The sequence below is a fragment of the Leuciscus leuciscus genome (assembly GCF_965113295.1).
Source record: "Leuciscus leuciscus genome assembly, chromosome: 12".
Classification (NCBI taxonomy): domain Eukaryota; kingdom Metazoa; phylum Chordata; class Actinopteri; order Cypriniformes; family Leuciscidae; genus Leuciscus; species Leuciscus leuciscus.
Window position 1 is genome coordinate 13807433 of NC_138736.1, and position 25371 is coordinate 13832803.

General features: G+C 39.3%; 1 protein-coding gene across 2 annotated transcripts in view; it reads right to left on the reverse strand.

Moving 5' to 3' along the window:
• Positions 1–21156, reverse strand: part of npr1a (natriuretic peptide receptor 1a) — a 122395-nt gene extending 101239 nt beyond the window's left edge. Inside the window, exons 1-2 of one of the 2 annotated variants that reach the window (XM_082186098.1) lie at positions 20521–21156; positions 18892–19668 (exon numbers count right to left, since the gene is read on the reverse strand). In XM_082186098.1, coding sequence (XP_082042224.1) covers positions 18892–19639 — 748 coding nt within the window. In that variant the 5' untranslated portion in view covers positions 19640–19668; positions 20521–21156. The remainder of the gene's footprint in view (positions 1–18891; positions 19669–20520) is intronic. The other variant, XM_082186099.1, reaches the window with a different exon arrangement.
• Between the last annotated feature and the right edge of the window lie 4215 nt (positions 21157–25371).

Sequence of the window (25371 nt, forward strand, 5' to 3'; positions counted from 1 at the left end):
GAGCAGGCTGGACATTGTGTTTACTGTTTTGAGCAACATTAGGCTGAGCAGATGTTGTCAGCTCCCTCTATACAAGACATGTATTATCAGATACAAGAGCAGAATGTGTGACGCAAGACCATGTGTCTGAAGAACAGCATCATCAACACCTCAACGTATGATGCTCAGATCATCCTGCTGAATGTCACCAACCAACCCAACCCATCATTAGCAGCTGTGTCTAAATAACTGACAAGAGCTCAGTGTTCCAGCTGGCACAGTTCCCAATGAAAGCCACACGTTCTTTATGAGTCCAGAGGCTGAGATCTGGAAATGTCAGTTCACACTTATCATACTGCAGCTGGTTTGGTCTGGCTGTTTTTTTTCCCTTTACATTGGAGACATCTGTCGGGCTAGTTTTTGCGGTGTGTTCCACACGTTGGCTCTCGTCCGGCTCACGTCAGCGGCAGTTTGCCAGATTCAGCATGGTGAATCGGTTTCGGGGCTGTCGGTGAGAGTGGAAACTGATTGGATGTTCAGTTTAGCGAACGAGTGAATGCATGAAAATGAAAGCTAAAGTAAAGAAAGATAGCAAGTAGGCTAAGTTAAGACAGCACAGATAGAAGGCTGAAATAATGTTATGTTATCCTACCCGAGCATTCTAAAATACGAATATTTTCATAACATGAGCCACTTAAAATGAAGAAAGTTATTAACATAACGTATATATTCAAAATGGTAAGCAAATGATCCACGTTCACATGGATTTGCCAAAACGATTAAAAACGCTGTATTATACTGCCAGGCCAGTAGTTGGCGATGTCACTTTGTAAAGAAACACTGCGCGCCTATAATGAACACGTAATATGCATGACGTCACCTTTTTCCCAAATTCACGTTTTTGTAGTTTACACGGAGACAATAAAGGTATAGTTTTAAAAAATGTGCACTTTTTAAAAGTTTGCATTTACAGGCCCCCAAAGCGCCGTTGTCGTAGAAATGAATGGCCAAAAGGCATACAAAGTTCTCTGTTGTTAGTTGAAAATGGTGTCGTGTAAACGCCCCCTAAATACAGCACATAGAAACTGCAGTTCTGCATGACTCGTTAGAAAAGCCCTAGCGTTTTATTTAGAAGATCTTAGCGATAAACGCAACAATGGGTCCCTTTCGTTCAGTCACTCCGAGTTACGTCAGTGACTGATGAATGGGGATTTTGCTTAGAAGCCTATCACCTTCGAGTTCTTACAAAACAAGCCAATGGCAAAACAATGCCATGGGTCTGCGAAATTTGCATAGTGCATCTCCGCCCCACTGCATGGGTATAAAAGGAGCAGCGCAGCAATCTCGCATTATGTTTTTGCTTCGGAGCCAAGTGTTTCTTCACTGCTCTCTCCACTGCAAGCTGTCTACGAGTTCTATATACGAGACGAGCGACTCTTCAGCGGTGTTGGTGTGACGGCATGTTCCAGCAAGATCTCATTCCTGCTGCTGGTCTGTGCACTGATCTGCCAACAGTGTGTGTTTTCTCCCTGGGTGCTTCAGCACAGCTGTTGAGTTTTATCCTCTAAAAGAGCTGCACACTTTTTAAAGATGTCGCACCTGTGTATTTCTGGGTGCGGTAGATAGATTAATTCTGCTGATGGGCACGAACGCTGCCTTGAGTGTTTGGGCGTAAATCACACTCAGGCAGCATTCGTGGATTCTCATTGCGATAACATGACCATCGTAATATTGCGATCAAGACTCAATGACCTCCTTAGAAATAGAGTCCCCTCTGCCACACCCCAATCTATTCTCTCCACGAGAGGGGATACTTTGGCTGGTGGCCAGGGGGATCTGAGGCTGACGGTGTGGAACAACCCAACGAATTTTCCTCGGGCCACACCCCCCTCTTCCACATTGCAACCTGTGAGGTTTCCGGATGAGGTCGCTGGCCAGCCTTGTGGCGGGCCCAGCGTTTCATTTGGCGTCCCGGCAGATGACGATGTGTCTATCGGCGCATCACAAGGTGGGCTTGAGTCATCTGGAGATGAAGACTCGGCTGTGCTGCCTCCTTCGGGGGTGCCAGCATTGCCCGAGTCTGATCCCAAACTGACTGCCATGCTTTCCTGGGCAGCCGCGAGCATCGGGCTTGTGTGGAACCCTCCGCCATGTCTCGAGCGCTCAAGGCTTGATGATTGTTTTTTGGGGGCGGCGTGTGCTGACACCCTTCAGCACCTGCCCCTAATTCCTTTCTTCCCGGAAGTGCATGAAGAGGTCATGAGATCGTGGAAGTCTACTTTGACTTTTCGCGACTGCTCAGTGGCCTCTTCCGCCTTCTCTGCCCTCGATGAGGCCGCAGCCAAAGGGTACACTGGGGTCCCCACGGTGGAGCGTTCTGTGGCGATGCAACTGTGTCCCCAGAGCGCCTCCACCTGGCATGGCGACCCTAAGCCTGTAGGTTTTCGTCTACTCTGGTGGCGAGGACCTATAGAGCTGCGGGGCAGGCCGCCTCCTCACTGCATGCTATGGCCATCCTCCAGGTCTACCAGGCCAGGGTGCTCAGAGACATGCACGAGGGTAAGGCTGATTCAGGGCTCATGGAAGAGCTGCGTGCCGCCAACGACCTTGCTCTACGGGCGACGAAGGAGACTGCACGATCCCTGGGTCAGGTGAAGTCCACATGCGTGGTCCAGGAAAGACACCTCTGGCTTAACCTGGCTGATATGCAGGAGGCTGAGCGAACCCTGCTCCTCAACTCCCCCATATCCCAGGCTGGCCTGTTTGGTGGCGCGGTCAAGGACTCTGCCCAACAGTTCTTGGCCACCTAGGAGCGGACGGAGGCTATTAAACATATTCTGCCCCGGCGGCCAGCTGCTTCTAGGAAGGCGCCCAGCCCATACCAGCCACGTAGCCTGCCAAATGCCAGGCAAAGTGGCGCTCCTTATACGGGCAGCTCAGAGAAGGGTTGCAGTTCTTCTCAGGAGGTGGTTGCAGGGCCACTCCTTCCCCCGGTGGAGGGCCGGAGGAGAATCTTTTGTTTTCCTTTAAAGAAAGAACTGACATTCCCATCTCTGAGCCCCGGAGAGGCTGCGGATGGCAGTGTGCGACACTCCGCCTCATCACTCTCGTCCCCCTTGTCACCAGACCCCTGCCAGAGGAGGTCGCCTGGGTACGCCTGTGGTTCACATGACCCCGCTGGTTCAGTTTTGGGGAGCCTGGCTAGAGCTTCCCAATCTGTCCCGCTGGGTCGCGAGAACCATCAGTCTCGACTATGAGATTCAGTTTGCACGGTCTCCTCCCCGCTTTCGGGGAGTCTGCTATACCATGGTGGGTGGAAATTCCTCTGTCATGCGTGCGGAGGTCGCCACCCTACTGGCGAAGGGTGCGATCGAGACTATCCCTCCAGCCAAAATGAAGTCCAGCTTCTACAGCCCATACTTCATTGTACCCAAGAAGAGCGGTGGGTTGCGGTTCGTCCCCCTGCCACAACCACTGTACCGCTGGAACAGCCGGGAGTTCAGTCTCGGCTCCTCAGCATAACATTATGCGAGAGTGTCGCGCTGCTCCTTTTTTACCCACGTGGTGGGGCGGAGTTGCGCTATGCAAATTCCGCAAAACCCATGACATTGTTTGCCATTGACTCGTTTTGTAAGAACTCGAAGGTGATAGGCTTCTAAGCGAAACCCCCATTCATTAGTCACTGACGTAACGTTTCCGTTACCTCCTCAGGGAACGAGGGTTACATACGTAACCGAGACATTTTATTAGGTGTTAGGTGTCAATAACGCTGCAGCGGTTTGTTACCACATGTGAAAGTCAAGAATGTGTGTTTTTATGTGTGGGCATTGAGGCAAGTAAAAGTATTTCTGTTGTGAGTGGATGGGTGGTACCTGGCTATCTGTGGCTATTAGTTTGGTCCATGTGTGGGTGTCTGGTTTAAGGGCTTATTTTTCTGACAGCTCTGTTCCATGTTAAACGAAAACATACGATTCAGTCGACAGGTGACAGGTCTTGTCACGCCCACTTGTCTTTGTGCATATGGACAGATGCTCCCTGTCTCTATGGAAACAACCTGGTTCCTGTTCAGTGGATTCAATCATGGCGGACAAGGAGATTGTGAAAGTGTTAGTCCAGCTGAAGTGCCGTGTGGAGTGCAGCCCATCTCTGAGGTAATTCCTAAATAGACACTCCAGACACAGACGTGCACCAACAAGTCTAGAAGCAGATTTCCATAGTAAAGACACAGGAAGCATAATTTCTACTATTACTAGTGTTTGCTAAAGCAAGCTAAATTTTTCTAATTTATTTTTTAATTTATTTTATTTTTATTTTATATATATTTTAGTAGGTTATTTAGTTATTTACAGTCTGTTTTTGTATTCTTTCCTATTAACTACTTTGCATTTTATGTATGAAATGTGCTATGTAATAATAATAATAGTTATAATTGTAATTCATTTCCTAGAATAAGTTATTATTATCGTTAATAATAATAATAATAATAACTTATTATAGGAAATGATAAAAACAACAACAGCAAAAACAACAACAACAATAATAAAAAAAGTCATAATTATTCATTATTATTGGTTTCTTATAATAATAATAATTATTAGTCTTTATTTTCACTTGACAATAAAACAGAAAAAAGATTTGCACACCACCACCAACTACACAATAATGTTGTTATTATTATTATTATTACTATTATTAATTATTATTATAACTTTCAACAATAAAATAACTTTTAATTTCACATTTATTTATTGTTTTCCTTATTATTGTTTTGCTCTATTTTGGTATGTTATTTAATTATTTACTGTCTAAAATGACAGAGAAATTGAAGGTGGTTCTCATGACCCAGAAACCACCTAGCAACCGCATAGAAATTCCTAGCAATCACCTAGCAATACACTAACAGCCACTTTGTACACTTTAACAACCACTCTCATCTACTTTCAGCAACTGTTCACCATATCTGTTTCACCAAACCAGCCATGCTGCCATGTGGAAATAAGCATTTATTTCACTCTCCCGATACCAGCATGAGAGAAAAAATACATTTGCGACCAGCATTAGTTCGTAATTACAATGGCAGAATTTCCACCATTATAGGTTATAAGACCACAACTTCCCTCAGGATACTATATACTGGTATGTTTCTCTTTTTCATTCTCTTTTTCTACACAAATCGCAGCTTTGATTTAGTAAACAGCGCTCTGGGGGTAAACACTGACATGAAAAGCACAAATTCAGGATGTAATCCAGCTCTTGGACAAAACCATGCTGTTTGAATTAGCTCTACGCCTACTTCTCAGCCAGAGCACTGACGTTCACAATGAGGCTTACCAGCACTGCTGGCTCTTATAAACCACCAGGACCGGTCCAAACCTCCAAACCCCTATGCTCATAACATATTACTCTGTGAAGACCACAGAAATCGGTAAAAAAAGACAATTCATCCCTGGGAAAAATTCCCTCTAATGTCATGAAAATTGTGCTGTGACAAAGGCACACATAACAGGTGTTGTAATGCATGGCATGATGCATGCTGAGAAACTAGGGCTGATTATATTTTGCAATATATTTTACAATATATTAAGTAAGTGACATTGGGGATGGAGAACACCCAAATTAGCTTCGGTTAAACAGGCGTATAATAATTTGGGTAAATGTGTAAGCTAGATTTATGCCTATTTTTTCACATCTTCATGGACACAACAATGATTTCCCTCATGTGTTAATATTTTTCCTTGTAATAATGTATGGTTTTCTAAAAATAAGAACTGCTGCGTCTGTGTGTAGATGAGATAAGCAAAGTGTATGCGCGTTGTACACACGCTACATTGGTTATGGCCAAGCATGCGCCCTTAAAATAGCATATGAATAACATGCGCAACGCGCCACTGACTTTAGACTAGGTTTTTCCTGGTCAGTGGCGGAATTGTTTTCTAAACCTGCAAAATACGTTTGTGCCGGAACACGCCTCCTCTTTGCGCTGAACCGCCCCCGGGAGCGCAAATGCATTTGCTAGTTTACCGATGTGTGTCTGTGGAAGGAAAAGTCCGCTGTGCGCGGGTGCAAAATAGGAATGATACATGCGTCGGTGTACAAAGTCAATTGCGCTGGGTGCAAGATAGGGCCCATAGTATTACCATATATTTAATATTATTTTGATGGTGCTAACACATTGAATATCATTGTGATTTTATTTGATAATTACGTCTTCTGAAGACATTCCAGTAAGGTAGTTTTACATCACACTTAAGAGAGCATTATGACAGAGGTATTTTACTAGCATCACTTCTGTCGAAAATGTTCATTTCAATGAATAAATATAATTAATAATAATAATTATTACTGGTTTCTTTTTCTTATGGTAATTATATGATCATTTTAACTTTCACCTAACAACAACAACAACAACAACAACACAATACTAATAATAATTATCTCTTATCTTTTGGCATATTCACAAATGTTTTATAGTATATATAATAGAAGTAAAAAAATATTGTTATTTAGATAAATAGTGCCGCTCTAATAGAACACTCAAATTTCCATGGTTCCATTTGAGTGTTAACTTATCCGTAATGCTTTGTGCTTTTTAAAAATATTAATAATAAATACTATATGTAATAATATGTGTTATAATAATAAATACTATATGTAATTACATTACACACACACACACACACACACACACACACACACACACACACACACACACACACACACACACACACACACACACACACACACACACACACACACACACACACACACACACACACACACACACAGAGAATACACAGCATGACTTCATGATCAGTGCAAAGTATCACAAATATCCTTCTCAAATGTACCCCCACCCCCATGCCAGCTAAGCCTGAAAATTGATTGATTGCATGCTCACAAGAAGAAATGGCAAGGTGACAAGGTCAATAAAAGTAACGGGAGTCATACAGGCCAAAATAAAACCATAAACCACAGCCAAGAAGAACAAAAGTCACAAGGGATTTTGTTCATGTGCAAATACGAATGGACTGTTTCACTTATTTATACAGGAAACTAGCTGTCGATCTTTGCTGAACCATTATTAAGCATTATCATTTTATCAGTATATACCTATTGTCTTCAAACTTAGTCAAATTATTTGATAGATATTATAGCTTAATGTGTAATGCAAACATAATTTTTTAAATAAAATATTAATTTATATTTCAAATTAATTTGCTTAGTATTTAATTTCATATTATATTGTAGGTCCCCATTCATCACCATTATGTTTAATAGGTTATAAAGATTTAAAAACAAAAAACAAATACAATGTTATTAGGACACTTGTCTGGATATACTGTAAGCACAGGCCAACAGCCAAAGATAATTTAGACATATTTACATTTAAGATTTCAAATAGGTTTTATGAGCAGGAGTTATCCTGATATGTTCTGAGATGAACAATACATTGTTTCCTCATAACTCTCTGGCTGAATGCAGAAAATGCACAATCAGAATTATTGCATCCCAAATCACAGTACATTATAAATAGTAGCCATCTTGCTGTCTGTGGCTGATCAACTTTAGAAAGTGTCATAAACTGTCCATTTTCAGATAATAAAAAAAAGTAAAAAAGGTCATTATAACATGTCTATAAATGTAGACTTTACACTCCAAATTCTGAGGAATAATGTCAGAATTGGGATATGTAAAGAATTCTTGTAATTTTAAGATATAAAGTCACACTGCATGATCAGAATTGTGTTATAAATTTAGAATTGTGTTATAAACTCATAATAAAACAATTGCGTCACAAACCCATAGCCGCAACGAAAAAAGTCTGAATTGAGGAATGTTAACTCAACATTTTTCAAGATTAATATGCTCGGATTTGCAAGAAATAAAGATATAATTGTGATATATAAAGTCGCAATTACCTTTCCATGGTTCCATTTAGTTTCCCCTGCTTGCATTGTGATTGAAAATACATATTTCCTTTATAGAGTTCATTACATGCAATGCTGGCTGGTATATTTTTGGTAAGATATTGTAAAATGCATCTCCATTCTTTTTGTCCTCGGCTGTGACACTTATCTAAAGGCTCAAGTGTATGCTTGTTTGTACTGTGTTTAAAAGCACCTTTTGCATGATATAAATACATATGTGCAACAGATGCTACAGATTCATTGCACGTCGTCTTTGAGTGTTAACTTATCCGTAATGCTTTGTGCTTTTTAAAAATATTAACAATAATAAATAAAATCAGGTTAAAGTTATCCAACTTAATCAGGTTAAAATTTCGTGTGGATCGATCCAGGATCATTTGAGACCATCACAATGTGAGGAGGAAAAAAGAGAAGCAAGTATCTATTCTCTCAGTTCTTTAACACTGTACTATCAATCTCCACCTGTCTGTCAGTTCTTTTTATTCTGTCCCTGAAGAGGAGGCGACCTTGACTCTCATGTCTCTTTCACCTGGTGTGTGCCGCCAACAGTGAGGCAGCAATTTTCTCAAAATTATTCCATTTGTACTCTTTCCCTTCTCATCATTTCTATACATCTCTTTCTCTCCACTTATTTCTCCAATTTGCATATTCCCAGCCAGGATTTTATTACCTGTAAAAACTTTTATGAAATGCTCAAGTGTTTCTATCAACCTCTGCAGGGGCACGGGGACAAGGTAGAGTGCTCTTGCATCTCTTGTGTGTTAATAGTTTCCAGAGCTGTGCTTCAGTGAACTCATTTCTCGGCCTCAGACACAGATGAGCTCAGGGGGCTTCTCCTTTCTGTTTTTGCTCACCTGTGTCAGCTCGCAGACAGACTTGAGTAATAAATCTGTAATTAATAAAAGTCTATAGGCTCTAGTTATAAACCTGTCAGTCACATTTATGTCAATATTTGCATTAGCAGTCAAATTTAATGTTGTTCTTCTTTTGTTATCTTAGAACATATAGTTATAGGAGTGTGTACTTTTGTTAATGGAATTTGTCATATTCAGCCTGTTAAATATCAAATTAATGAATACTATTTTTTTAAATTTGTGACCCTGGACCACAAAACCAGTCTTATGGGTATTTTTTTTTAAATTGAGATTTATACATCATCTGAAAGCTGAATACAAAATCTTTCCACTGATGTATGGTTTGTTAGGATAGGGCAATATTTGGCAGAGATACAACTATTTGAAAATCTGGAATCTGAGGGTACAGCCTTTAAAGTTGTCCATTTCTATTGGCGATAGTGCTGCATCCATTCACAAAAATAAATGTTTTTTTTATATTTAAGGTGGGAAATTTACAAAATATCTTCATGGAACATGATCTTTACTTAATATCCTAATGATTTTTGGCTTAAAAGAAAAATCTATAATTTTGACCCACACAATGTTTTGTTGGCTTTTGCCACAAATATACCCGTGCAACATAAGACTGGTTTTGTGATCCAGGGTCACATTTGTGATTTATAATTATTACATTATTTTTAGATTTGTATTAATTACTATATTTATTTTAACATTTTGAGGGCAGAAGTTGACATATAGTGAGAAGAGTAAAAAAAAAATAGTTTTAAGCAGATAAACACGTTGGCTGCTTTCAGTCAGTCAGTTATATTTACTGTACATGCACTATTCATTTTCATATTCAACTTAATATTCACACTTCACACTTAATGCTCAACAATATTATTGATCTGCCTGCATTGACACCATTACATGATAACTGAACTGAGCTGGACAATGACATCACTGTTTTCTCCAGAGTGGCTATATAATGAACTAAATTAATAACTTTTTTACAGCAAAAATGATCCATCACTGAACTAACTTAAGCTAGCCTATGAAACTATTTTCTTCTAGATCTGGTGTACAGCAGAAACAAACTTTGTTGCATTATTTTCCTGTTATCACTGTATAGTGCTGCTTTGAAACAATCTTGTAAAAAGCGCTAGCTATATACATAATAAATAAAAGGTGACTAATTTTCATCAAGCCGAATTAATCCAATCCAATTTCAGATTCTGTATGTTCAGTTTATATTTATGAACCCTAAACTTTGCAGTCTGATTTACATATTAATTTACATGTACTGTACATTACATGTATTCTGAACAAAACTTTAGCATATCACTGCTTCAGTTGCCGCATTCAGAACCGGAGAAAGTCACTGAGATAATGTCACCTGAGTCACCGTGCCTTGGTGACATAGCCTATCTAAAAAAATAAAGCTGACATATATGTCAGAAGAGCTTTTTAGCAAATATTTTGTAAATATTCAGTCTCCTCCACTGAGCCGTTTGTAACACGAAAGACGTAGGCCTACATAAACATATGCATGTTCGTGAGACATGTTTACGAGCTTTATTTTACTTGTTGATCAGATCAGACTCTTTCAATCCTACTGAATTTCATTCAGATCGAACTCAATCAGGGGTATGTTTCCCAAAAGCATTGTTAGACAAATATGGTAGTAAGATCCATCGTTACCAGCATGACTCTCATCGTTGACTCTCATAGTAAAAAAAAAAATTGTCTGGTTACCTTTTTTTGTGTTCAACAGAAGAAAGAAACTCAGGTTTGGAACAACATAAGCAGAGTGCGAATTACCCCACCATAATTGGGGGGTACTGCTCCTTCACTTCTTCTATGACCATCATGGTCCACTACCATATCAATCCCCACCGTGATCGCCAAGTGCAACATGTGTTGTGCAACACATATACAAGGTCTAAACATGCGACAAACTGATAATCAGTAGGCTACAGAATATCTCATTGTTATTATATATCCAAAAGAGAACTGTTTTGATCAACTCCCAAAAGTTAGAAGTTAAGTGCACTGAAATACCATTCTAATTACTAGTAAAAGTAATACCTTTACAAGAAGCCTATTGCCTATTTCAGGGTTTTTCCTGGCTCAAAATCAGGCGGAGGTGGTAAAATCATAATAATGTATTTTAATAATAAGATAATTAAATGTGTATTTTTTTGTAGATCATCATATAGCCTAATGTGTTTCCCACATTTTTTTGTCTGGGAGTTTGGTATCTCTAGGGGGGTCCGGGGGCATGCCCCCCGGAAGAAAATTTTGTACATTTTAAAGATAAATTCATTCATCTGGTGCACTTTGAGTCACTCGAATCCACTATTAAAAATAAATAATCCACCCGCAAACCGCCTATATTTAGATATCTGCATCTGATCATCGCATTACAATTATTCAAATTGTAAATTAAGCATGATAATATGGTAACATATCACACTGAAGTAGGCTGATTTAAAATGAACATTTATTTAAAATAAAAGTTCTTCTTTTGGCAAAATTACATTTCCTTAATAGCCTAAACAGAGGCTTTACTCCCTTCAAGCTTAAATTGTCAATGTTTCATTACATCACTGTAATTTTTTGTACCTTTATAAAGGGCATTTTCCTCTAATTTTATTAAATGTATGCTCCATCTTTCATTTCAAATTCTTAAATTTGATAAATATATTCAATTAAAATAATTAGACACTAGGCTGTTACCAATAAAATTAAATAATTTACATTGAAAAATTATAACTGTATTAAAATATATTATACCATGGTCTGGGTGAATACTCGATTCTGATTGGCTGCAGGGTGTCCGTTAAAAAGTGATAATGTACACCTAGGAATATGGCCTACTGCCATTGCCTGTCTTTCTGTCTTGCTTGCTTTCCTTTCAACACGTGAGTGAATGGTTGACAATATTTGCTGTAGGCCTAATAAAAACGATTTAGGAAACTATCTGTGAGTTTTGACTCTTTGAAACAAAGTTTCGCATCGCTGCGGTCGGGTCGCTGTGGCCACGTTGCTTGGCAACGCCTGTATACGGGAGATATTAAATAGTGCGCTCGACTTAATAAATAAAAATCCTCACGATTTTTACTCTAAAACACAATAAAGTATTATTAATTGATTAAATATTTCTTTCTTTCGGAAGTGACCATGGTATAAGCGGGTTAATGCCCTTCGAGGTGTCCATTGTCAGGTATTAATGGACTTCGGCGGAGGCAACCGTCCTCCGCTGCGCGTCGGACGGTTCACGCCTCGCCGTCGTCCATTAATACCTGATAATGGACACCTCGTCGGGCATTAACTCTTACTTATTTTAAATATTTTTGAATATACAAATAAGGAATGTTGAAAAGAATGATACTTTATGAAACTAGCGTTTGGTCATTCAACGTTGACACTTGCTTGAGAAGTTGAAGTCATTCTCTATCTCCGTTGCTTCTAGCCACGGTGGTTAAAAATGGTACAGTCCACAATAGGGGTGTCTGAAATCGCTTTACATTAAAATGTTCCTACAGTGAAAATAGGAATTGACTTGTATTGTAACTGTAATTATATTTTTTCACAATATCAGAAAAATTTTCTGCCCCCCCCCCAAAACTGATATTTCTGTCCCTTTCTGTAATTCGAACTATGAACATAAGGGTAAGTGAATGATGACAGAATTTTAATTTTTGGGTGAACTATCCCTTTATGTAGCGAGTTCCATCGTTGTACGGGATACGTACCCTAGATCGATGGATGTGTTTACATGCAGACTTTTCAGATTTTCAGTTCAATTGAGCCATCAGTCTTATTACTAATGGATTATTTGGTTGCATGCAAACCAGGGGCGGAGCCAGACGATGTAAACTAAAAAGGAGATTTTTTCTCCTTTTTAGTTTGCACGCAAAGACTGTTTTAGATAATAGAATGCCTGAAAATCTATACACTATCTGGGAAAATGATGATAGTTAACGTTACTCAGTAAAACATTTTTTTAAATAATAATAATCACCCAGTAGAGCCTACAACCTATTTTGTATTTAATTGTTCTCCAGCTGTAGTGAATCCAAAACACCAAAAATGTTAAGGATGACTCATTTTCACCCCTGGCAACTAAAAAGAGGCAACCATTATCTGACTATTTTTAAGTTAGCCTACATAGGTAAAATTGGAATTTGGTGTAAACATCATTACATCATATCATTACATTGTCCGCGGTTCGTCTGACGCTGCTTCTGAATCTCTCTCCGGCCGGTGAGGTTTACTGTTAGTGTTCCGTATAAAAAACTTTGTTATGTCCATATTAACTTCAGCCGGTTAGCCAGTAAGCTCGTTACGACGCCGGTGAAACATACAACAGCCCGCCAGCCCCTGATGACAACGACGAAGAAGAAGATTTATACTCTTCTTAGTGATCGACCGATATATCGGTCGGCCGATATATCGGGCCGATATTTGCGGGTTTTACGCGACTGCTGCGTTCGCCGATAGTTTTTCCCCGGCATTATTTACAGACAGGCCAGGCAGCTCTGTGTTGCTGGAGACGCTGCAGTTCACATGCAGCCCATGCACTGCCCCTCCCACACTAGCAGAGTGCTGGAATCCTCTTCAAGAAAACTGTAAGGTTTAAACTTTCAAAGCATCTTTTGACTGTTTGACTTAGCTGAAATATTGCCATACACTTTGAAAGTGGAAACACATTGCTCTATATGTGCGTGCAACTATAGCTAAGCAAGTTTGTGGGTCCAAATGGAAAACGCCAATGCCTCATCTATAAAACTGCTTGTCATTGTGTTTAGGGAGCTGCAAATAACTAAGTTTGAGGCTATCCATATGCATACGGCAGCTGTTACGAACACTGGTCATAGGATTAAATAATGCCGACGTTGTTCCGTGATTCCATGATATTTGTGGGAGTTTTATTCAGCGACCACCTGGAGGTTTGGACGTGTGCTCATAAAAGAAGCGACGTGGTTGCGACACGCATGCAATGCAGCGCGCTCGTTTGTCCAGGCGGCCCAGGTTTTTATTTCTCATCTCCATAAATATATGTAGTCGTAAAGGGCTAGAAATAAATTAATCCTTACTTCTCCTCATAAAAGAAGCGACGTGGTTGCGACACGCATGCGATGCAGCGCGCTCGTTTGTCCAGGCGCTCCTATCCGATTGTTAAGTCTGACGTCACGCGTGACGTTTAGCCTTTTCCGGGTCCAAGCGCTCCTCTCGTCCAGAAATAACAATGGTGGAACCTGTAAATTTATTTACGATCACGTCCTTCTTAATGAGGCACCCTTGGCGGTCAAAAAGGGTTTAAATTCCTTTAACACCAACAGAGTGGTTAGTGTAGCTCATCACTCAGGTGGCATAATTAAGGGTAGAGTCAAGGCATCAATGAAAAAGAAGATTTACGAGGTTGAAGTGAGTTAGCTCGGGACACGGGACACAGCACTGCGGCATTGTAAAAACACTCAATAATAACCAAAACACTAGCGAAAGCGGTAGGTAGGTAGAGAGGACCTGGACTTTGGACCCGGAAAGAGCGTTATCGAAGAGTGGTTACGTCACGACTTAACAACCGAATAGAGCTGGTAAGTCCCGCCCCTTCCGCTAACCCCACTGGACCTCTAGGTTGAAAAATCGTGAATGTGAATGTGAGAAAAGTGAATGTGAGAAAATAATTATTTTCTGGTCCCGTTTGAATTTTGGCATGAATGTGAACATATGTTGTCTGTGAATTTTTTATATAATTTTTCGTGTGAAGAATGCTACAATTTAACGGGTAGAAGTTTGATACGGTTAGACTTTGTGTGAGAGCACTTTGTGGACTACAACCTAGTTTTTACATCAGACGGGAATCTCAAGAAAGAACAGCCCATTTGGTTTGAATGGTGACATTTGGGTACAAAACACACAGGCATCTCGATCTGTCTCCATAGATTATCGCAGCATTAGCACCGTGATTTGACAAGTGGAGGGAAAATGTGTTATGGGGTGACGTCACATAGGCGACATGTAGTCTTTCTCGTTATGTCTTTTCCACAACTGCAAGCCAAAGAATCATACAATACACTGTTAAACTCGTAACATGAAAAATTATATAATTTCACAGACAACATATGTTCACATTCATGGCACAATTCAAACGGGACCAGAAAATAATTATTTTCTCACATTCACTTGCATTGACGATTTTTCAACCTAGAGGTCCACTTGGGGTTTTACGGATGGGCGGGACTTGATGAAAACATCTAAACTTTTCAGAATGCTGCAAGCGCACGCAGGTCATGTGACAAAAAACAACTGACCTTTCCATGACAACATCGAAAGCTCGACCGAACAGCTGATCATAGCTGGACAGGGCGGGTTTTTATTTCTCATCTCCATAAATATATGTAGTCGTAAAGGGATAGAAATAAATTAATCCTTACTTCCTCGTCATCATGGAGAGCGCAGTTCATGGTTGCATAGCAACGACAGACGCCACGGGAGCGCAAGCGCTTGTAGAAAGGAGAAAGCGGCGCGGCTGTGCTTTCCACACGTTTTTAGACGCAATATGTGAACAGTCCCTAATTCATAATAAACTGAGAATCTATTTGGTTTAAAATCGTTTTTGTTTTGTTTAAAATGGAGATCACGATTACATATATCAGATAACTACACAGAATAACATGTTCCAGTCTATTTATAAAAAAAAACAATGTTAATCATTAATTCAAACACGTTTAAAACGAATGAATTCAGTCTCAGCAGTAAAGCAGTATCGGCTCCAAATATCGGCCCAAGAAAATCGGCAGCCCGTATCGGTCATCGGCTAAGGATGATGAAAAAAAAATCGGTATCGGCATCGGCACTAAAAAATCCATATCGGTCGATCCCTAATTCTTCTTCGTTATTTTTATTGCCAGTTGGCAAACAAGCTGAGTGATGCGCGATGCATTACCGTCCACCACCACGCACCGTAGCTTTTGTTTCATTTTTTGCCGCTCCAGTCAGAAAGACTGAAAGGAAATGAAACAAAGTTGAAGTTATTTTAAAAAACCTAAAAGATTCGGGGCTTTTGACAAAACATTCGGGGCTTAAGCCCAATTAGCCACCCCCCCCCCCGCTCCGCCCCTGATGCAAACATAGCTAATGTTCAGAATTGACAACCAGATTTAATTTTTATACCAGGTGTGACTCTCAAATTGTCCTGCGCATTTAAAGGGAGACAAGAATAGATCAAATAACGTCTATATTGGCAGGCAACCAAAGTTAACACTCTTCTCCAATTCATGAATAATGCAGGCAACCACAGAGAAAGAAAACCATTTAGTAAATATCAAAATTGTATTGTCTCTTTATGGATTTTATTCTTATTCTAAATTGTTCGGCATTTCAAAATGCTGATTCCAACCCCTTTCAAGCTCAACCACACAATATTTTTCATTAACGGAGAGAGGTTAATAGCACTAACATTAATGTTAGACAGACATAAACTACCCATACTTATGTATTGAATGCAATGACGTGACGCTGCAGTTCAGCGCATATCAGCTAAATTTTTGTTGTGACTTGTACAGTATATTTCAAGTTGTGAGTTTGTTTACATAACTGAACTGATTATAAACACAACCATACTCTTGTGAAAAAGAAGTACACTATAGCACTCTTTTAACCCATTTAAGCCCACCGGCAACTATAGTTGCCGCAGTGCATAGTTAATTTTCCTTTTGTAAATAATTTTCTAGATGTTGTCCATGTTTTATTTCTAAATGACATGCAAGCAAACAACCAAATAAAGGATTTCAAGAAAAAAAAAAAGGTATTCACTTCCTCCCTGTCAAATGAGGCTGTCAGCTTCCTACCCCTACTTCCAGGAAGCATGGCGAAGGCAAACCCTCCCAAAGAAAGGTCATTTTCATGTTACTAATAAGTATTTTTTGTTGACATATATATATCTACATAATCATGAAGGTCTCTAGAATCATCCAAACAAAACAAATCTTACAAGAGATCTATAGTTTTTTGTATACTTAGTCAAAAGTCCAAGCGGCAACTATAGTTGCCGGTGGGCAAATGCCTTGTAAGTACATATATCATGGGAAAATGGGGTATACTGTGTTAATAGGTTAATAAATCAAGTTTATTGGTCTTGTTTAGTGCATAAACATAACTTAACCCTTTAAAAGACATCTCTATATAGATATATTTTTTTTCTTCATTCTATTTATTTGTATTTATTTATTTTCATTTAACTTTTTGATACACAATGCCCTGTTATGGCTGCACTTTGTTCTGCACTATGTTCCACAACTTTAACCCTTGTGCGCTGTTCGTTTGTGGTTTACAGTCAGGATGTTTGGGGTCTGAGAGACCCCAGGCAACAAAATGTAATTTTGTAACAATATATATATTTTAAACAAATGTAATTTTACTCAGTTTATTTATGTTTTTACTCTACATTTGGACATTTTTACTCCACAAAATGTTAAAAAAAAGAAAAGAAAAATTCTCAAAAAAAAAAAAAAAAAAGAATAAAAAATTTGCCTTATAAAATACCCACATTTCTAACTTTCATTCATGGGGATAACAAGATTTTTGGCCAAATCTTGGAAAATGCAGTTTTAAAAGTAAAAAAAAAAAAAAAACAGTAGATGGCTGCAGAGCTCTAAAAGTACTAAAAGTTTCAAACTAAAAGACATCTTTTCACAAGTTTTTCCAGTTAGATTTATATCTACATATAATGAAATCACAATTATAACAATAAAAGTTACTTTTTGTCAAAGTTTGGCAGTTTTTGTACTGAAAAAAAAAATCAGTTTTCAATAATGTTACATTATGATTAGAATCAAACCTGATCAGGATGTTACAAAGAGAAAAGTTGGAGTTTTTAGAGTTTATCATTTATTTCAAGCATCTGTTTTTCATATAATTCTACAAATTTAAAGTGTGCCACTTCATTTCTGTCTGTGTGTTCTGTGTTGTTTCTGATTTTGAGGATGAATTTTGTCCATTGATCAAATTCATTTGATTCTAATCATAATATAACATTACTGAAAAACAGATTTTTTTTCAGTACAAAGAGTGCCTAAACTTTGACAAAAAGTAACTTTTATTATTATAATTGTGATTTCATTATATGTAGATATGAGTACAACTGGAAAAACTTGTGAAAAGATGTCTTTCAGTTAGTCAAAAAGCAAATAGCAAAGAGTGGTGCTCTGCAGCCATCTACTGGTTAAAGTGATAATTTGTTACTTTTAAAACAGCATTTTCCAAAAGATGGGCAAAAATCTTCTATCTATGTTATCCCCATGAATGAAAGTCAGAAATGTGGGTCAAAAAGACCCTGAACAGCGCACAATGGTTAAGGCAAATGGATTTGTTGTTTGTTGTGTTTTCATATTCAAGAGATTATAAGCTAGATGCCGTTTTTTTGGGTCTGCATCAAATGTTCTTCGACTTTTATACATAATAAATTTGTTTATGAATAAAGATCTGTTGAAAGCAGTTATTTTGAGATAAATGCCAAATGTTCTCCTCCTATTCATATTTTACATTGAAGGGGTGCATACAACATATTTGCCCACCGGCAACTATAGTTGCCACACATTCAAATATGATTTTCAAGAAAGAAAAAAAAAACCTGGGGAAAATAAATGCAGAACATGTTCACATAGGACACTATTAACAGGATTATATGCATGAAACCATTCAGAAAAATTTGGGCACAAATGGGTTAAAAATGGAAAAATATACTTTAAAGAATATACTTAAGTGTGAACTGAATGTAATGTTTTTTGTAATAATTTGGCGCTATGAGCTATCAGCCTGCGCCATCTAGAGTTTCATGACAGAACTTGGTATTAGCAAGTACGTTTAAGATTTGAAGTACACTTACAAATTCAATATGATTGAGCACACTTCTTTTTCAAAAGAGTATTAAATGGGACTGACAACTGTATTACGCTGCTGTGTGAATGTAGCTTTTGAATGTGCTACAATAAATAATGCCGACAAAAATTTGCTGAGATTCCTCAAATCAATGACATTCAGATCATTTGAGCAAGAGCTTTTTCTTTTGACAAATGTGACATTTAACAGTAGCCTACCATTCCTACTTGACATCCCTTGCCCACTCATGTCACACTTACCGCGAGCTTTATGGCTGATGTCCCGGATATACTCATCATAACGGAGGGGTTCATCATCCTGATTAAACACCATGTCTTCTACTGTGATGTTGTCTTTATGCATCTCTGTGTATGGCCCCTCCACGGCAAAGTAGCACGGCCGGTCATCTTTCTTATTATCGCTAAACATGAGCATGGCGTGTTTGTGCCAGCCGAAATGATGTTGCATCCTGAGCACAAACTCACCCAGCTTCTGGTGGGTAGGGCCGATGTTGGTGATGGACGAGTACAAATTTAAACCCAGCGCCCTCGCCCCACCCGTGATCATCGGAACCTCCCAATGCGTGGTGAAGCGGGCCACGGGTGAGGACGAGTAGTCACAACCCGGCCCGATGAAAGCCCAAGGGTCATGTGAAAACTTTAGGTCCACGGCCACAAGAGGAGCCACTGAATCCGAACACACTCCTTCTTTGTTTTCGCTGCTATTGACAACCAATTGTAGATGGTAGCCAGGCAGCAGGTTGGGGTCAGAATTCACCTTGTCCAGGGCCCAAATCAAGGCAGGGCCCACCCGGGGCCATGCCCAGGGGTACTCTGTGTTGTGTAGAGGTAGGATGACTGCCAAGGTGATGTTCGGTTGAGGTGGATGGGGACTGAGAGACTGAGGCTGGTTTTGAGGGAGGGGCTCCAGTTCAACCACTCCAAATGACACACCACTCAGCAGAACTAGAACAGTTAGCCTCAACGGCCCCATCCGGAACACTTTCATTCTCAAAATGAATAGTAAGGACTAAGACTCTGAAAATCAAGACAGAGACACATTTGAGATGCACTTTCTGCAGAACAGAGAATGTCAATCATTCACAAAGTTACTTGTTTATTCATAGAAATGAAATGAGAAAAGAAAATATTATACTACTAAAAATGTCTACTACTTCAACAATCAGTAGAATGTGATAGGCTACTATGAAAAATAACTGTTCTCTATTTGCATCACGTGTCCATGAATAACTTTAAAACTCCATAGAATCGTTCCGTTGGACAAAATGTTCTTTATAGTGCACAAAGTTTCTTCAGATCATTAAAAATTTCTTTGCACTAAGAAAATGTTGTTCTTTTAAAAAACTGTTCACTGAAAGGTTCTTTGGAGGACCCAAAGTGGTTATTTTATGGCATGCTGAAAAAAACAAAAAAAAAACACCTTTTGAAGCCTTTATTTTTTAGAGGGTAACATTAATTAAACGTATTATATAAATACATTATTCATAATTGAGAAGACTATCCTAAAATAATAGTTATTTAATTATAATAATAATATATTTTTTCACAGGGCCGTTCTCGTACATGACACGTTTTGGGTTCAAAAACCGAATCAAACTGAACCATGGGGTTTGGAGACGCGTTATTACACATTTAACACACTTTTCACTTTACACACCTTAAAACGTCAAGCTAAAAAAAAAAAAAAACCGATGCGTTATTGAACTTCTAAAGAGTGACGCAAGTGTACACAGACCAGAATTTACCAACGCAGTCGACGGGACGCAAGAACGCGTCCTCACTTTAACCTTAATATGTTAAACCCCCCTTTTAAATAAAGCTTTACTGAACAGAATACAAATAGTTCAATTAATTTAATTAGTATATTACCACAGGTCAGGTCGTCATTTGGAATCATCCCACTTGCAAGTCTGCCGTTCTTTCCAACCGTTAAAATCCGTGTCTCGTGAATGTGGTGGCAAAACTGTTCCCTCGGAGAAAACGCGTCGATTATTGCAGCTCAAACCGACTCACCCAACTTACAGGAGTGAAACTTTGGTCTCTTGACCCTCTCCATAGAAACCACCATGATTTCTCGAGCCTCCCTCTTTCTCCGAATGCGCTGAGGAAACGGGATTCGCAAAGAGGAAATCTTTCACGGTGCGCCTGTGAATTTCTTGGAAACTTTGTTAATGAGTATAGATGCTTCTGTAGTTAAAAATTGTTCACCGTGTCCTCTTCTCCTTGATGTTTTCCTGACTGGAGAAGATAGCTAAATCTCAGCGGGTTTGGATTTGATTAAGAATGCGCGCGATGTCACACACACAAAAAGTGAAGTCAAAGTAAAAAGCGCGTTCACATCTGCGTCCATAAAACTCGAATGATAAACTCAAAATATTTAGTTGACAACAAACCGAAAGGTGCAGGTTTATTGTGAGCCACACTCAATGTTTGAAGTCTATTCTCCCACATCCTCATCCAGTGAGTGTCAGGTCAGTCAATGCGATGTAAAGCTCAAGGTGGGAGGAGGAGAGAAGTGAGAGAGGGAATGACACAATGTGCTAGTCTAAAGTGCAGGCGGGAGAGGAGGAGGAGGAGGAGGAGAGAGAGAGAGGGAGAGAGAGAGAGATGTAGAAAAAATGTTTACAGCACTGTTGCACAGCCGTGTGGCACCAGACAGATAGATAGATAAATCGTTTTTTTTATTTTTTTTATATATATATTGATTGAGGACATTTGTGGCTCCGTGAATGTAAATTCATAATTTATTTAGGCATTATTTAGCCACTTGACACATTTGTTGTAGCTACAAGATCACTGTGCCCCACACAGGATGAACATCCACTTTATTATTGTACAACAATGACCTGACCTTTTGCATGGGAATACAAAGGAAAAACAGCTCGCTGGAGAGATGAGAAGGCAGGACTTGCCGTGTTGTCCCTGCCACTGTGTGAGCATTTTGGAGTCCATATCGACCTCCGGCATTTTAATCACATGCTTTTCTTCCTCTTCATTGTTCCATTTTTTTCACCCACTTCCTCCCAATTAAAACGTTCTATTTTTGTGCAGTCCATTACACTTTTATTGGCTTTTGCTCCTCCCTCTCCTCCGCTCTGTTCTGTACTCTGTTTGGCCTTCTGCGGGAGCGTCTCATCTTGCGCCGTCCTCAGCAGCCCTCACCCTGACAAACAACTTCCAGATCAATAAAGCACAGGGAGGACCTCGGCTGCTGGCTTCCCGTACGCAGAGCGCGCCGGGAAAGACATGCTGCGCGCCAGGCCAGCACCTCCCGGTTATGGTTGGTCGTAAATAAGAAGCGTAGGGGGGACTGATAAACTGTGTTCCACTTTCTCTTTCACCACCTCCAGGAGGGCAAATGTGTTACTTTCAAATTTCTGCCAATGACCCAGCTGACCAACTGCCCTTCCATTCATTCCCTAATTCCCCATGCTGCTTATCTGAACACCCCCTCGCACCTTTGACCTCATCCGGTCAACCACACACACACACCAGTGGCTGCGGTTTCCAAAACAGGATGTGTTGCACCCTTACTCATTCTGTCACTCGCTTTTTCTCTGACAATGCTGAATACAGCATACTACCATTTCACTCTTACTATTTCTGCTGTATATTTATACTGTGTGCAGTATAATAATTTTCCTTATGCATGAAATACCCAGACTCATTGCATCAAAATGTCCCGTTTTAGAGCACACTGCGCAGAATACAGTATCCCACAATCCAATGCGCTCATTCTGGACTTTCTTTTCCTCATGACAAAGGAACGGAAGTTACATCAGCAGCAAAATTAAAGGGTAACTAAACCCCTGGTCAGAGCCTGACTCCACCCACTGGCAATATTTGAAAAATGCTGGAAAAGTGGGCAGAGCCCATTGGAGAGGGGGCGTGCATCTGTGACGTATCTCTCTGCAGGCAAGGGCGTGGTTAGCTGGTACTCTCTGATGTCAGAGGGTACCACAACTTCCAATAGGAAAATTCAACTGCAGTAGCCACTGTTCAACCTGAAGAGGGCAGCACTCAGGCGTTTTTACACCATATTTTGTAAAATTAAAACACTCTAAACACAAATGTAAAAAAAACGACTTGAATCAATGAACAGCACTAATAAAGCCCCATTCTTACAGATCATTAACTAAAAAAAGTTGGTTTAGGGTTTAGTTACCCTTTAATATATTTCTTGACTCGTTATTTGATCAGACCACCAGGAGTTACGACATTTTGTAAAATATTTAAATGTATAAATGTATGTACTTAAGGATTTCTGGTGAAAGAATAAGCTCATTATTTATACAATTTTATGATAATAAATTGTATAAAAAAATTATTGAATTGTTTCACTGGCTCTTATTTAGTCTTTGATTAAAGAAATATGCAAATTACAACTATGACAATTATATACTATATATATATATATATTAAAAAAATGGGGGGGGGGGGTATTTTTGGGGGGTAAATCACATACTGACATGTATAACATAAAATAATAATATTTATAATAACATTACTTAACTAATACTTTTATTATAACATAAATATTCGGATTTCACATGACTTTCACATAAAGCACTGACACAGGGAGTTTTCTTGATTGGCTTTGTGTAAGTAACTTAACTGTAGTGAACATCCAGCTTAACTTACTATAGTACTATGTATTTATATCTTAAAAAAGAATTAGATAGCAGTTTGCATTTTTACATTTTTTTTAATCCATAATGCATTAACTTTTACATACTGCATTTAAAAATTGTAGGCAGTATGCAGTATATACTGTGCCGTAGCAGTAGGCATTTTAGAACATAGCCTCTCTCTTTTTAGCATCTCCTGGTTTGTTATTACGGGTAACCTCCTCTCATCTCTTCCTTCTCCTCCCTCTCTCCTACATTCTTCCGTATTACTCACACAAACTTAGAGGAGTTCAACCTCCAATAAATCCTCCACATTCAAAGTTATCTTCTCTGTTGCACACAAACACAAACAAGTAAGCTTTACCAGTGATGTCTGTAATCACTATATGGTAGAAACGGAGCAGCCTACACACATTCCTGTGCGCGCAAAAATACGCACAAACTGTTCTTGCTTGTTTTGTTTTGGTCTGAATTCTTCCACGGCCTAATGAATCTGCTTCCTCCCTCTGTGCTTCCAGGATGCTTGATGTTTGGAGTGATCTCTCATCCTTTTTTGTGGTCTTTGGTCACTGCCCTTTAAACCTCACACGAGGAGGTCCAGAATCACGGCACGGAAATGAAAAAGGAGGACCTTGCCTTTGAGTGAGAGTGTGAAGTGTCTTGATCTTAATAGCTGTGTAAACATTTAATTTGTATCTCATCTCTTGTCTGAATCAAAAAGTGGTCTGCTGCATTACCTCAGCACAGATAAGTCAGCCCCACTAATGACGCTTTGCATCTGCACAGCAGTGACTTCCTGTATGTGTACGTGGGAGGAAACTCTCGGCTCCCTCTCCCTCTTCCTAACGCACTTTTTTGCTCTGTTTCCCCTCAAAGCATCTTTACTAGTGCTCCTTTATTGAAATAATACAATGATTTTTCTGTGGAATAATATCCTCTCTGATCCTCTGGTTGTTTTACACTACAGATTTGGTATTTGGTGGGCTAACCGTCATGTTCACGCATTGTTATTATGTCGCTTTGGTAGGAGATCATTAGGCAGAAGTGGTGTAAGTGTACTTTGGGAAGGGATATAAGCAGTTTTTGGTATAGTCTGACTCACAGTACGCACACAAAAATAACCCGTGGCCTCTTTAACAGCACAAGTCCAACTCATACTCAAGATTCCCATGGCAACCATTATCAGCCAGTTGCCTTGTAACAAACCAGAAGTGATCAGTCAAATGATAATATCAATAAAAACAACTACCACCACAAATAAACTAGAAACATTTTGTAAGGGCACTTGCAAATAGACGACATAATGCTAATTTATTGTGAGTGGTTGCCAGGGCATTGCTATGCATTGCAAGGGTGGCCCACCCCCAAATCTCTGATATTCTGGTCTCTAGATATGACTCAGATTCCCTCTTTTAATGTAAGTCTAAAGGTGCAGTCACATTTACCATTTCATTTTAGCAGGAATCTGTAGGATCAGGAATTTCCCTTAAGGGCAAAAATGTTGCATGTTTTCAAAGAGAAAACACACAATGGACCTTTTTTTGTCGGCAAAATTCCACTTAGGCAGCGGTTCAAAAAACTTTTCTGCCGGCCCCCCTTTTGTAGAGAAAGATATTTTCAAGCCCTCACCTACATGCACCCACACAAAAAAACACTCTCAGACATCCAATAGGAGTTAATTAAAACATTGTAATTAATACAGTACAATTTCTTAACTTCAACAGGCTTAGTGGCGTCTTGACTTGTTCGGCTTCATACTGTCAGAAGCTAATATTTCTGCTTAGTGCAGAAGCATGCATCATTCATTTATATTTTCACACGGCTCACTGAAATACTCAATTCTGATTCTTCAATCATGCCATTAGCGGTCTGTTATTAGTTATTACAAGACAACAACTGATAATAACTGATACAACTGATAACAGACCACTCAAGCAGGTATTGAGTCATCTTGAGGTAATAAAATATGTCAAATTAATATTTTGAGTTAAATTATTTACTTATCTGGCAAGTATCTGGGGTCTTGTATAACCCCAAAGAGGCTTATTTTTCGTAACAATCCGCTGACTGTACACACTATCCCTTAGCCTTG